General features: G+C 37.1%; 1 protein-coding gene across 12 annotated transcripts in view; it reads left to right on the forward strand.

Moving 5' to 3' along the window:
• The window catches only part of LOC133754237 (lysine-specific demethylase 6A-like), a 211,330-nt gene that overhangs the window by 86,935 nt on the left and 112,226 nt on the right, over positions 1-12,169 (forward strand). For 7 of the 12 annotated variants that reach the window (XM_062184736.1, XM_062184729.1, XM_062184730.1 and 4 more), the window contains 3 exons: positions 4,450-4,543; positions 7,306-7,432; positions 9,204-9,296. In XM_062184736.1, coding sequence (XP_062040720.1) covers positions 4,450-4,543; positions 7,306-7,432; positions 9,204-9,296 — 314 coding nt within the window. The remainder of the gene's footprint in view (positions 1-4,449; positions 4,544-7,305; positions 7,433-9,203; positions 9,297-12,169) is intronic. The other 5 variants (XM_062184733.1, XM_062184739.1, XM_062184740.1 and 2 more) reach the window with 1 other exon arrangement.

The raw sequence follows: 12,169 nt of genomic DNA on the forward strand, positions 1-12,169 counted from the left end.
ATTGGCCATTGCAGAGAGTGAACCAGCTTTTAAAAAAACAACAAGTTCATAAACTTGGTTTTTATGGCTAATTTTCATGTATAACATTTTGTACTATATAAGAAAAATAATTGATGTTCTATTTAAATAACAATAGACTTTTTTGCTCTCATAACACTGTTCGAGAATGAAAAGACTAACCATAGACTTAGAGAGTATATTAGAAGCTACATATTGATGGGGCTGGTGCTGTGGCTCAGTGGGTTAACGCTTTGGCCTGAGGCACCAGCATCCCATATGGGCACTGGTTCTAGTCCCAGCTCATGGAATGGACATCTGCCATTCTATGAGTCTGCTGTGTCTACTGCTTCCCATGTTGAATCATTCTCTCCCTGTTTGATTTTATCAGTTAGTATTAGCAGACACTAGTTTTGTTTGTGTGACCCCTTTGACTCTTACACCTATAAGTGTGATCAGTTGTGAACTGAAGTTTATCACTTGGACTAGTGAGATGGCATTGCTTCCATCCACCTTGATGGGATTGTATTGGAATCCCTCGGCACGTTTCTAACTCCACCATTTGGGGCAAGTCCGATTGAGCGTGTCACAAATTGTACATCTCCTCCCTCTCTTTTTCCCACTCTTATATTTAACAGGGATCACTTTTCAGTTAAAATTTAAACACCTAAGTATAATTGAAATGGATAAAGTATTTCATTGTACATCAACAGTCAGAACAAGAGCTGATCAAGTCACTGTTTCTCATAGTGTCCATTTCACTTCAACAGGTTTCCCCTTTGGTGCTGTTAGTTGTCGCCCATCAGGGAGAACATTTAATATTTGTCCCTTTGTGACTGGCTTATTTCACTCAGCATAATGTTTTCCAGATTGCTCCATCTTGTTGCAAATGACCGGGTTTCATTGTTTTTGACTGCTGTATAGTATTCTATGGAGTACATGTCCCATAATTTCTTTATCCAGTCTACTGTTGATGGGCATTTGGGTTGGTTCCAGGTCTTAGCTATTGTGAATTGAGCTGCAATAAACATTAATGTGCAGATGGCTTTTTTGTTTCCAAATTAATTTCCTTTGGGGAAATTCTAAGGAGTGGGATGGCTGGGTTGTATAACATTAATATTTCATTATTTGTACTAGAATACTTTATATTATTTATTTATTTATTTTAACAGGCAGAGTGGATAGTGTAAGAGAGAGAGAGAAAGCTCTTTTCTGTTGGTTCATCCCCAGTGGCTGCTGTGACCGGCATACTGCTCTCATCTGAAGCCAGGAGCCAGGTGCTTCCTCCTGGTCTCACATCAGGGTGCAGGGCCCAAGCACTTGGGCCATCCTCCACTGCACTCCTGGGCCACAGCAGAGAACTGAACTGGAAGAGGGGCAACTGGGACATAACTGGCGCCCTGACCAGGACTAGAACCCATTGTGCTGGCGCCACAAGCGGAGGATTAGCCTATTGAGTCATGGCACTGGCCAGAATACTTTAAAAGTTAAGGAAATTGTAATTCATTTTTTGACAAAATTTTGAAGTTGAAGGTTCATTAGACTCATGCAGTGAAGTCCGTGGCCTCAGCAATCTGGAAAGCTGTTGGCAATTGAACTCATTGTCAGTTGAGTGGACCCTCCTCTGTTATCTGGCTCAAAAATCCACTGTTCCTAATGATCTTTTCTCAGCTGGCCCTTGAAATTCTTACTGTAAATGTTACTGTTCACCTGACTAGTCACAGATAATTCAGAATAGTAGTTGTTGGTTCTTGTTATATAAAAATATAAAAGAAGAAAAAAGATGATGCCTTTATTAGGTTACTGTTTTTCTGCATTACCAGAAGTGATTATTTATACTGCATTTTATACTTACCCCTGAAACTTTGTTCCATTATAAATTTTTATGTATCATACTTCATGCTTCATAAGCCCTTTATGTCATTACTAGATCTCAATTTTTAGAGTCAGAACAATGCGAGGGGTTAAAGTAAAAAAAGACTTTATTTCTGACTAGATAGGGGGAAGAAGGTTTCAAGTAAAGCTTTATTCTGTGTGAACAGCAGGCATATTCCTTTCCTAAGCTGTTTGTTGAGGAGGTGCGGAGCTCAAATGGACTTTGATAAGCAGTTATCAGGCATAGAGAAATACTCCTTGGTAATGTTTACAGTATTTTCTTTCAATAGTTTGGGATGTCCCAGGTGCAGGGCTTTCCTGAGCAATTAATTTCCCACCAGCCTGTACATTTTCTGAGCCCACTTTTATTGTGTTTGGGAATTTAGGCCTCAGTGGCCTAAAAGGTTGTTACAACCACTGTTGCTATACTGCTGTATGTGGGCATGTAAGTATTAATCCTTATATACATGACATCTTTGTGAAGGTAGAGATTGTGTTTGTGTTTAGGTTTATAGTATGCTTGTGAGAAATAAGAGTATTAGTAATAGGATTCTTTTTCTGTCACTTTTGGTTAGTGTTTTTACTCTATTCTTTATTCCTAACCCATTCATTGACTTGATAATATTGTCCTGCTCATTTCTAATGTAGTCATTGGTAGTCCTTGAAATTACTTTACCTCTGCTTAAATTTTACTTTAAAATGTTGAAACTGCTTTAGTTGATGAAATTATAAGTATTAGTCATGTTAAGCTGTTGTTTTGTTTTCAGGATACTATTTATAACAGTTTCTTGTGCTGCTTATTTCTTTTTGTTTTGGAAAAAAATTTTTAACTTTATAATATGTATATGGGAAACGGAATATCTTTAAAATGATATCCAGCTGCAAATTTTTCCCAAAATGTTAAGGGTCTTCAAAAATTTGTGGAAAATATGCTTTATTTTAAAAGGTTTATTTATTTGAAAGCAGCATTACAGAGAGAGACAGAGGGAAATTGAGATAAAGAGAAGGAGAAAGAGAGATCTTTGATCCATTGGTTCTCCTTAAAAGACTACAATGGCCAGAGTGGGACCAAGCTGAAGCCAGGACTTTAGAACTCCATCTGGGTTTCCTACATGGGTGATAGAGGCCCAGGTATTTGGGCCATTGTTGCCAAAAAATATCCCCAATTATTTGAAGGCATTGCTATAGAATCCCCAAACTGGGTACATACAGAAAGTCAATCACTGGTTACTGGGGTGATGGAAATAAATATTTGTTATAAAGTGCAGAGCAATGAGCCCAGCAATGATTGCTTAATTCCCAGGCTGCCTGAGGAGTTAGAGATTAAGATCCTTGTAGATTGAAATTGGAGCTGAGAGGTGGATGATCTGTTCATGTCCAAGTTCCTGGTTGGTCAGTGTTGCTCATGACCTTCCTTTGATTGGTCAGTGATGCCGCACCTTTCAGGGAATCTTTGGTGACCAGGTGGGCTGCGGGTAGTCTGGAGATTACATGAAGGTGGCAGTTGAATTCTACTGGAACCTTGAATTCTCTTAAGCAAAGCCTTCAGACAATACTGGCCATCAGAGTTCTTATGTAAAGGATAAAAATATGACACCTTGAGTCAGGTAATTAGAACCTTTTAAGGCCAGCTGTATCAATCAAGTCAGTGAATTCCTTTAGATAAAGGACAGGCAAGAACATCTTGTGCTAAAGGAGAAAGAAAAGAGTCTGGGTCTTGCTTTTACATTATAGGGGTTTCATTTTACTACCTTCTGTGCTTTCCCAGATACTTTAGCAGGGACCTAGATTAGAAGTAGAGCAGCTGTGACAGGAACCAGTACCCATGTAGGATGTTGGCTTTGCAGGCAGCAGCTTAACCTGCTATGTCACAATGTTGACCCTATGATTTATTTTTAATCACATTTCCCTTGAATCTTTGTAGTACTTTGTTATTTTCCTGGAACACAAGCTATTTAAAATTTTAAGTACTTTTGTGCTTATGGTAGACTTTATGAAAGATAGTAACAGTTACTTTGTTGTTTAATAAGTTATCCTTCTGTTTGAAACTGTTTCTGCTTTAACAATGCTTTCCCAGACAGTTTACCTTTGTAGCTTTGTGAAAGTAACTAAATAATGTGAATTTTAAAATTGTTTTCCTTGTAACTTTATAGAGTCAATAGATTTTTTTAAGAGCTGCACTTTAATGACATGTTTTTATATTTGATGTTAGTTTTATTAGATGTAGATTTAACAACAAAATGTGATTAATAAATTAGCACCTTTTATTTTAGATTTTTTTCACAGTATACTAAAGCTTATGAATCTTTTTTATGTAAATTCTCTTAAACTAGCTAGTTGTTAAAATGGCAGTCAGTCTTGTACCATTGAGTAACCAACTTCAGTACCTGTGAATTTTGGAATTCGTGATCCGTAGGAGTCTGAAAAGTAGTCTTTGATACAGAAGAGGTGATTGTGCATTGTTTTACCTTTATTGATTAGATTTTACCCACTGATGTATTGATGAGATCAAGAGTGATTCTCCTTAAAGATTTATCATTTTTCTCTATAAATATCTTTTTTCTCTCTACTCTTTAGAAAAAGTATGAAACTGCAAAAGAAGCATATGAACAACTTTTACAGACAGAAAACCTTCCTACACGAGTAAAAGCGACTGTATTACAACAGTTAGGTACATAAAAACTTACCTTTTATAATACATTTGATTGATTTCAAGAAACTTTTATTGGGGGAATAATTTTTATCCTTTGGCTTGTAAGTCCATGTTTACTTAGAAATCTGTGTACTTTAATGTCACATGTATTATTTGAGATTAAAATGAAAATGGATACTTATAGTAAATACTTCTTATATGCATATTGCTTTTCCTTCTTTTAGGTAATGTTTATCCATGCTAGTTCTATAGTATAGTAGGTTAAGCCTCATTGGCATTCCATATGGGCACTAGTTTATGTCCTTGCTACTTTTCTTCTGATCCAGGTCTCTGCTATGGCCTGAGAAAACAGTAGTAGATTGCCCAGGTGATTGGTCCCCTGTGAATTACTGGATGCAAGATCTTTCTCTGTGTCCCTTCCTATCTCTCTCTCTGTCTCTAACTCTAGCTCTCAATTAAATTCAAAAAATCTTAAAAAAAAGGTTTATTTTCATGTACTAGAAAGCAGAGTAGCAACAGAAGAGACAGAAGACATTCCTCCATTGCACGTTACTCTGCAGATGCCTGAAGCTGCTCAGAATAGGCCATACTGAAAGCAGTATAGTTCTCTACATGGATGGCAGGGACCCAAATGCTTGACTCTTAATCTATTGCATGATAGGGAGAATTAGCAGGAAGCTGGATCAGAAGGAAAGTCTCTGGTACTGTAGTAGCATGGTATTATCAAATGAGAGAATCCAAAATGGGTACTTAACATCTTGGCTCCCCCATTCTTCATTTGTTTTGTTCTGCTATAATTATACCTCTGTCAAGCACTGTCCATCCCCACCATCCATCTAAATATAATTCTTGAAGGCAGCTAACACTTTTTAAATATTTATTTATTTGAGAGGTAGAGTTACAGAGACAAGGAGAGACAGAGATAGAGGTCTTCAGTTCACTGTTTCAACCCCCTAAATGGCCACAATAACTGGAGCTGGGCCCATCAGAAGCCAGTAACTTCTTCTTTCAAGTGGGTTCAGGGACCCAGTGACTTGTGCCATCTTCCACTGCCTTCCAAGGCCATCAGCAGAGAGCTGAAACAGAAGTGGCAGAACCAGGTCTTGAACTAGCACTTCTATGGGATGCTGGCACTGCAGGTGGAAGAGGCTTAAGCACTATGCCACAGTGCTGGTCCCACAGATAATAGTTTAATTTCTCAGTTTTACTAATTCTGGCCCACAGACATAGGAAGCTTGAATACTTAATGCCCTTGACATTTAATAAGGCTTTTTAAGATCATTCACATAGCTCTTGGTTAGATACTGAACTTTTTTTTTTTTTTAATAATTTGATATTATGCTTAGAAGAAGCATTTCATTTAAGAATTATAGAACATCTGATTTTGAATTTTTCCAGCAAGGCTGTTAACATTTTTCTATTGGAGAAAAAAGAATCTGGCTTTCAAAGATAACATGAAACCATATGTTATCATTCCTTGGAAAATGTTTTCTACAGAAACTTAATTTTGTTTTTCCCCATCCTTTCTGTACCATTTGATATTTGAATCAGAGTTTATTTGTTTTTTGCTTCAATGTTTATGTTTGTATGGTGAAATAAATACAAATTTTCTGGGCTGAAATTGTGGTGCAGCAGGTAAGAAACTGACTACAATGCTGGAATCCCATGGACATTGATTCGAGTCCTTGCTACTGCACTACCAATGAGCTCCCTGCTAATGGAGCTCCCTGCTAATGGAAATCCCTAGTATGGCAATGGAAGTTGGTCCAGTTCTTTGGTCTCTGCAACTCTGTGGGTGACCCAGGTGTAGTTTTTGACTCTTGGCTTTGGCTGGGCCAGCCCCATCTGTTTGGCTACGGGTGAACCAGCAGATTAAAAATTTCTTTTTGTAAACCCAGCCTTTCAAGTAAGAAAAAAGAGGTTTCGAAAAATACCAAATTAAGTCAAATTTGTGACTGTACATTTCCATAATGCCTCATAATTAGTAATTTTAAATTAATTACGCAGTTTTGTTTAGGCATTATTTTTGCAAAAATAATTTTATGTACTTCAATTTAATAGCTGAAAACAGTTGTTGTTTCTTGATGACTTATTATACAGTACCTCGTGATGTATTATTTTATTTGTCTATGTAGTAGTTTAAATCTATTAAAAGTCTTCTTATCCTTATTCCTGTTTGCAACCTACCTTTCACTTAGCAATCTTCCAATTATAGATAGCTTAAAAGATTGTGTTGATCACTTTTAATACTTGGTATTATGTATCATTGTATTTAGGATGTTAATGTAAGTAACCAGTGTCAGTAGGTGTTTAGTCTTTCTGAAGTTTAAAAAAATTTAACATAAAAGAATTGATTTTGTGTTGTTTATATAGGTTTTTATTTATTCTTTGGAAATAAATGCCAGAATAATGGCATATCTCATGGTGCATGAAAATCTTTGAAGAAAAATGTTTCATTTAATACCTGGGTTTTTCTGAAATTAAATTTTGGAAGAGAACTTTATGGTTTGTAATCTTTTTGTTAACTCATTGACTTGAATTTTATAAAATTTTCTCTGGTCTTTCAAGTGTTTGATAACTTTGAATCAGTATTGTTATATAAAATTAGTTTTCTTACAGCCATGTTTTACAGTTTTCAGTTTGAGACATAATGTGATTTAAAGTAACTGAATAAATTATTGAAATGGCTTTTTTATATCTTTGTTTCCTTCATAAAATTCTTGAAACTAGAAGAGTAGCTGATTTGTGAGTAAATGTATATATTTTGTTTTCTCCTGTAGGTTGGATGCATCATAATATGGATCTGGCAGAAGACAAAGTCACCAAGGAAAGCTATGCTATTCAGTATCTTCAGAAGTCATTGGAAGCAGATCCTAATTCTGGCCAATCTTGGTATTTCCTTGGAAGGTCAGACTAGACCCTCGTATTTCCTAGAGTTTATTTACAGTGTAAAATGTTAGTTTTCACAGTACAATATGGTCATTCTCTTTTATTTATTTTATTTTATTTTATTAATTTTATTTAATTTATCTTATCTTATTTTTTTTATTTTTTAAAGATTTAGTTATTTATTTGGAAGTCAGAGTTACCCAAAGAGAGGGAAAGAGGTGTTCCATCCGTTGGTTCACTCCCCAGCTGGTCACAACTGCCTCAGCTACACCGTTCCAAAACCAGGAGCCAGGTTCTTCTTCCAGGTCTCCCACAGAGGTGCAGGGGCCCAATGACTTGGGCCATCTTCTACTGGTTTCCCAGGCCATAGCAGAGAGCTAGATCAGAAGTGGAGCAGCTAGAATCCAAACCCAAGCCCATATGGGATGCTGGCACTGCAGGTAGTGGCTTTACCTGCTACGCTACAGTGCTGGCCCTAATGCTATTTTAAATACCTCAACTTTATAGTGACAATTCCTAGGGAATAAAAATGGAAAGCACTGAATTTGATACCTTTTTTGAGATTATTTTAAAATTTTATTTTCATGTTTTTTTTGGTCTAGAATTACTTCACTTCAAAACTAAAGAGCCTTATTAAATAATAGTCAGTCATTTATTATGCATCATATAATTTCTGACATTTTCTTTTTTTACCTGATAGCTATCTGTAATTTATACAGTTTTGCCATATTTAATTTTAGCTAGATTTTTCACATTCACACGGAGATATTTCTGTTAATCATAGATCTTAAAAATTATAGTTCCACCTGGCATCAAATTTAAAAAAGAAAATGGATTTAAGGAGAATTGAAAGGCATAGTTTTGTAATCCAGAAATTTTCCTCCATGCTTTCTTTATTCAAATATTGATTATCTGGATCATACTTACGTATATGATATGTCTTGTGATAGTTTATAATATATGCTTGTATTTTTTGTTTGTTTGTTTGTTTGTTTTAGTGCATACATTTAGTTCATAATCACCAGAGTAGTTTACCTTGGTGAGAAAATCATTAGACTTACTCCTGGTTTTGCCATTAATTTGTGGAAGTTTTTAAATAACGTCCATTTTTTTAAGAATTGTTTTTTATTTATTTGAAAGAGTTACAGAGAGATGTAGAGCCAGAAAGAGAGAGGTTTTCCATTCCTCTGGTTCACTCTCCAAGTGACTGCAATGGCTAGAGCTGAGCTGATCCGAAGCCAGGAGCCAGGAGGTTCCTCCAAGTCTCTCATGCGGATTCTGGGGCCCAAGAGCTTGGGCCATCTTCTACTGCTCTCCCAGCCCATAGCAGAGAGTTGAGTCAGTAGAGGAGCAGCCATATGAGCCCAACTGGCACCTATATGGGATGGCGGTGCTGCAGAGTGGGGCTTTAACCCACTGTGCCACAGCATCAGCCACAATAAAGTCCACTTAAACTGCTCAACATCTCAATTTTCATTTCCTTTATTGAATGGTGGAATTAAATCTGACAGGTACCTTTATACAAAGTTATAATCTTAACTATTTTAATGTGTTTTAATTTTTCATTTACCGTATTAATTTTTATATAGCATAGTTGCTATTCAGTAAGTTTGTCATGTAGTCATGTTCAAATATGTTTTATATTTTTTTGGAAATTATGTTATTTTTTCTTTTTTAAAGATTTATTTATTTATTTGAAAGTCAGAGTTACACAAATAGATAACGAGAGGTACAGAGAGAGAGAAAGGTTTTCTGTCTACTAGTTCACTCCTTTTTTGCTGATTCACAGCCACAACTGCCACAGCTGCACAGATCTGAAGCCAGGAGCCAGGAGCCAGGAGCTTCTTCCAGGTCTCCAGCATGGGTGCAGGAGCCCAAGGACGTGAGCCATCTTCCATTGCTTTGCAGGCCATAGCAGAGAGCTGGATCAGAAGTGGAGCAGCTGGGACTTGAACTGGTGCCCATAAGGGATGCTGTCACTGCAGGTGGTGGCTTTACCTGCTATGCCACAGCACCAACCTCTATTTTTTCTTTTAAATTTTGCAAGTGTATCTATGAGACAGATCATTATTAGGATGTTTCCTACTTCAGAAAATATTTAATTGTTAATTACATATTATATGAATTTACTGTTTGTTGCAGTATCTTCACATACCTTCTCTGGTTGATAAAATAGTTTAATTTGGGTTGTTTCTGGTATATACTGAGAATTCAGAACTGGTCTTTGTTCTCTACCAAAAGTATTACTAATGATTAAAGCTTTTCTGTGTATCTCAGTTACACAGAAAAGTGCTTTGAGTAAACCCACTGTTACTAAATAGAATAAACAAAGTAACTGCATGCTTTAGGTTTAGAGATACCACAATTAGTATTGGTGGGTTTTACACAATGTATTCTTAATATATTGACCATAACAGAGGCTTAACAGAAAACATTAATGTCTAGTTTTAGTTGTAATATTTTTTAATATAGGTTAAAAAATGTGAGTCAATATTTTTGTTTTGGTTCAAAAATAAGGTTGGGAATATATTTTATTATACCACTGTAATACAGTTAGACTCTTATTTAGTAAGATAAAATAAAACATGTTTAAATTTATATTCTCGGCCGGCACCGTGGCTCACTAGGCTAATCCTCCGCCTTGCGGCACTGGCACACCGGGTTCTAGTCCTGGTCGGGGCACCGATCCTGTCCCGGTTGCCCCTCTTCCAGGCCAGCTCTCTGATGTGGCCAGGGAGTGCAGTGGAGGATGGCCCAAGTGCTTGGGCCCTGCACCCCATGGGAGACCAGGATAAGCACCTGGCTCCTGCCATCGGAACAGCGCGGTGCGCCGGCCGCAGCGCGCCTACCGCGGCGGCCATTGGAGGGTGAACCAACGGCAAAAGGAAGACCTTTCTCTCTATCTCTCTCTCTCACTGTCCACTCTGCCTGTCAAAAATAAATAAAAAAAAAAAAGAAAAAAAAATAAATTTATATTCTCAGTAATACCATACTTTTGTAATTCTGTGAGGACAGTATTATTCACAGAGTTCCCCCCAGTTATCGGACTTTAAAGCATTGTGATACCCTTTATGTTTTAACTTTTGCAGAAAAATTTCCAATGTACTTGTCTGTCTTCTTTAAATTTTTATTTGATGGAAAAAATTTACTTTCCTCCTATCCATTGTCTTTAAGTTTGCAAAAAATGTACTTCAGAAGTTATTTAGTAAGTCTCTGCATGAAGATTTTAGAGGTGGGGCTGGTGTTGTGCTGTAGAATGTTAGGCTGCTGCCTGCAACTCTGTCATCACCTGTGAGCAGCAGTTTGGGTCTTGCCTACTCCACTTCCAATCCAGCTCCCTACTAATATACCTAAGAAGACAGTGGAGGATGGCCCAAGTGCCTGGGCCCCTGCATCCACTGAGGAGACCCAGATAAAAGTCCTGGCTCCTAGCTTACGCCTCATTAGGAGGATTGTGAACCAGCCAATTTAAGATCTGTCTCTTCTCTTTCTATAACCCTGCCTTTCAAAAAGCAAAATAGACTTTCAATATTAGTTAGACACCTAGGTATTTAATAAAAGTAATGTTTCTGAGACATTTATGTATTATCTCTGAATTCAGCAATGTGTTGTCTATTTAGCTGGTTCATTGATTTGGATATATATATTAAAGTGAAATGGGGAGGTAACAATAGATTTTTTTTCTTACGGATTACAATGGCTCCCTCCCCCCCCCCCCCATAACTTCCCTCCAACCGCAACCCTCCCCTTTCCCACTCTCTCTTCCCTTCCATTGACATCAAGATTCATTTTCAATTCTCTTTATATACAGAAGATCAGTTTAGTATATATTAAGTAAAGATTTCAACAGTTTGCACCCACACAGCAACATAAAGTGAAAAATACTGTTGGAGTACAAGTTATAGCATTAAATAACAGTGTACAGCACATTAAGGACAGAGATCCTACATGATATTTTTAAAAAATTGATTAATTTTCTATGCAATTTCCAATTCAAAATCAATTTTTTTTCATTTTCAATTATCTTTATATACAGAAGATTGATTCTGTATATACATAGTAAAGATTTCATCAGTTTGCACCCACACTGAAACAAAAAGTGTAAAAATACTGTTTCAGTACTAGCTATATCATTACTTCACCTTGGACAACATATTAAGGACAGATCCCACATGGGATGTAAGTACACAGTGACTCCTGTTGTTGGCTTAATAATTTGACACTCTTGTTTATGCAGTCAGTAATCTCCCTAGGCTCTAGTCATGGGTTGCCAAGGCTATTGAAGCCTTTAGGGTTCGCCGACTTCGAACTTATTCCAACAGGTCATAGTCAAAGTGGAAGCTCTCTCCTCTCTTCAGAGAAAGGTACCTCCTTCTTTGATGGCCCCATTCTTTCCACTGGGATCTCACTAACAGAGATCTTTCATTTAGGTCTTCTTCTTTTTTTTTCCCCAGAGTGTCTTGGCTTTCCATGCCTACGATACTCTCATGGGCTCTTCAGCCAGATCTGAATGCCTTAAGGGCTGATTCTGAGGCCAGAGTGCTGTTTAGGACATCTGCCATTCTATGAGTCTGCTGTGTCTCCTGCTTCCCATGTTGGATCGTTTTTTCCCTTTTTGATTCTATCAGTTAGTATTAGCAGACATTAGTCTTGTTTGTGTGATCCCTTTGACTGTTAGACCTATCAGTGTGATCAGTTGTGAACTAAAGATGTTCACCTGGACTAGTGAGATGGCATTGGTACATGCCACCTTGA

This window comes from Lepus europaeus, chromosome Y, assembly GCF_033115175.1.
Source record: "Lepus europaeus isolate LE1 chromosome Y, mLepTim1.pri, whole genome shotgun sequence".
NCBI lineage: Eukaryota > Metazoa > Chordata > Mammalia > Lagomorpha > Leporidae > Lepus > Lepus europaeus.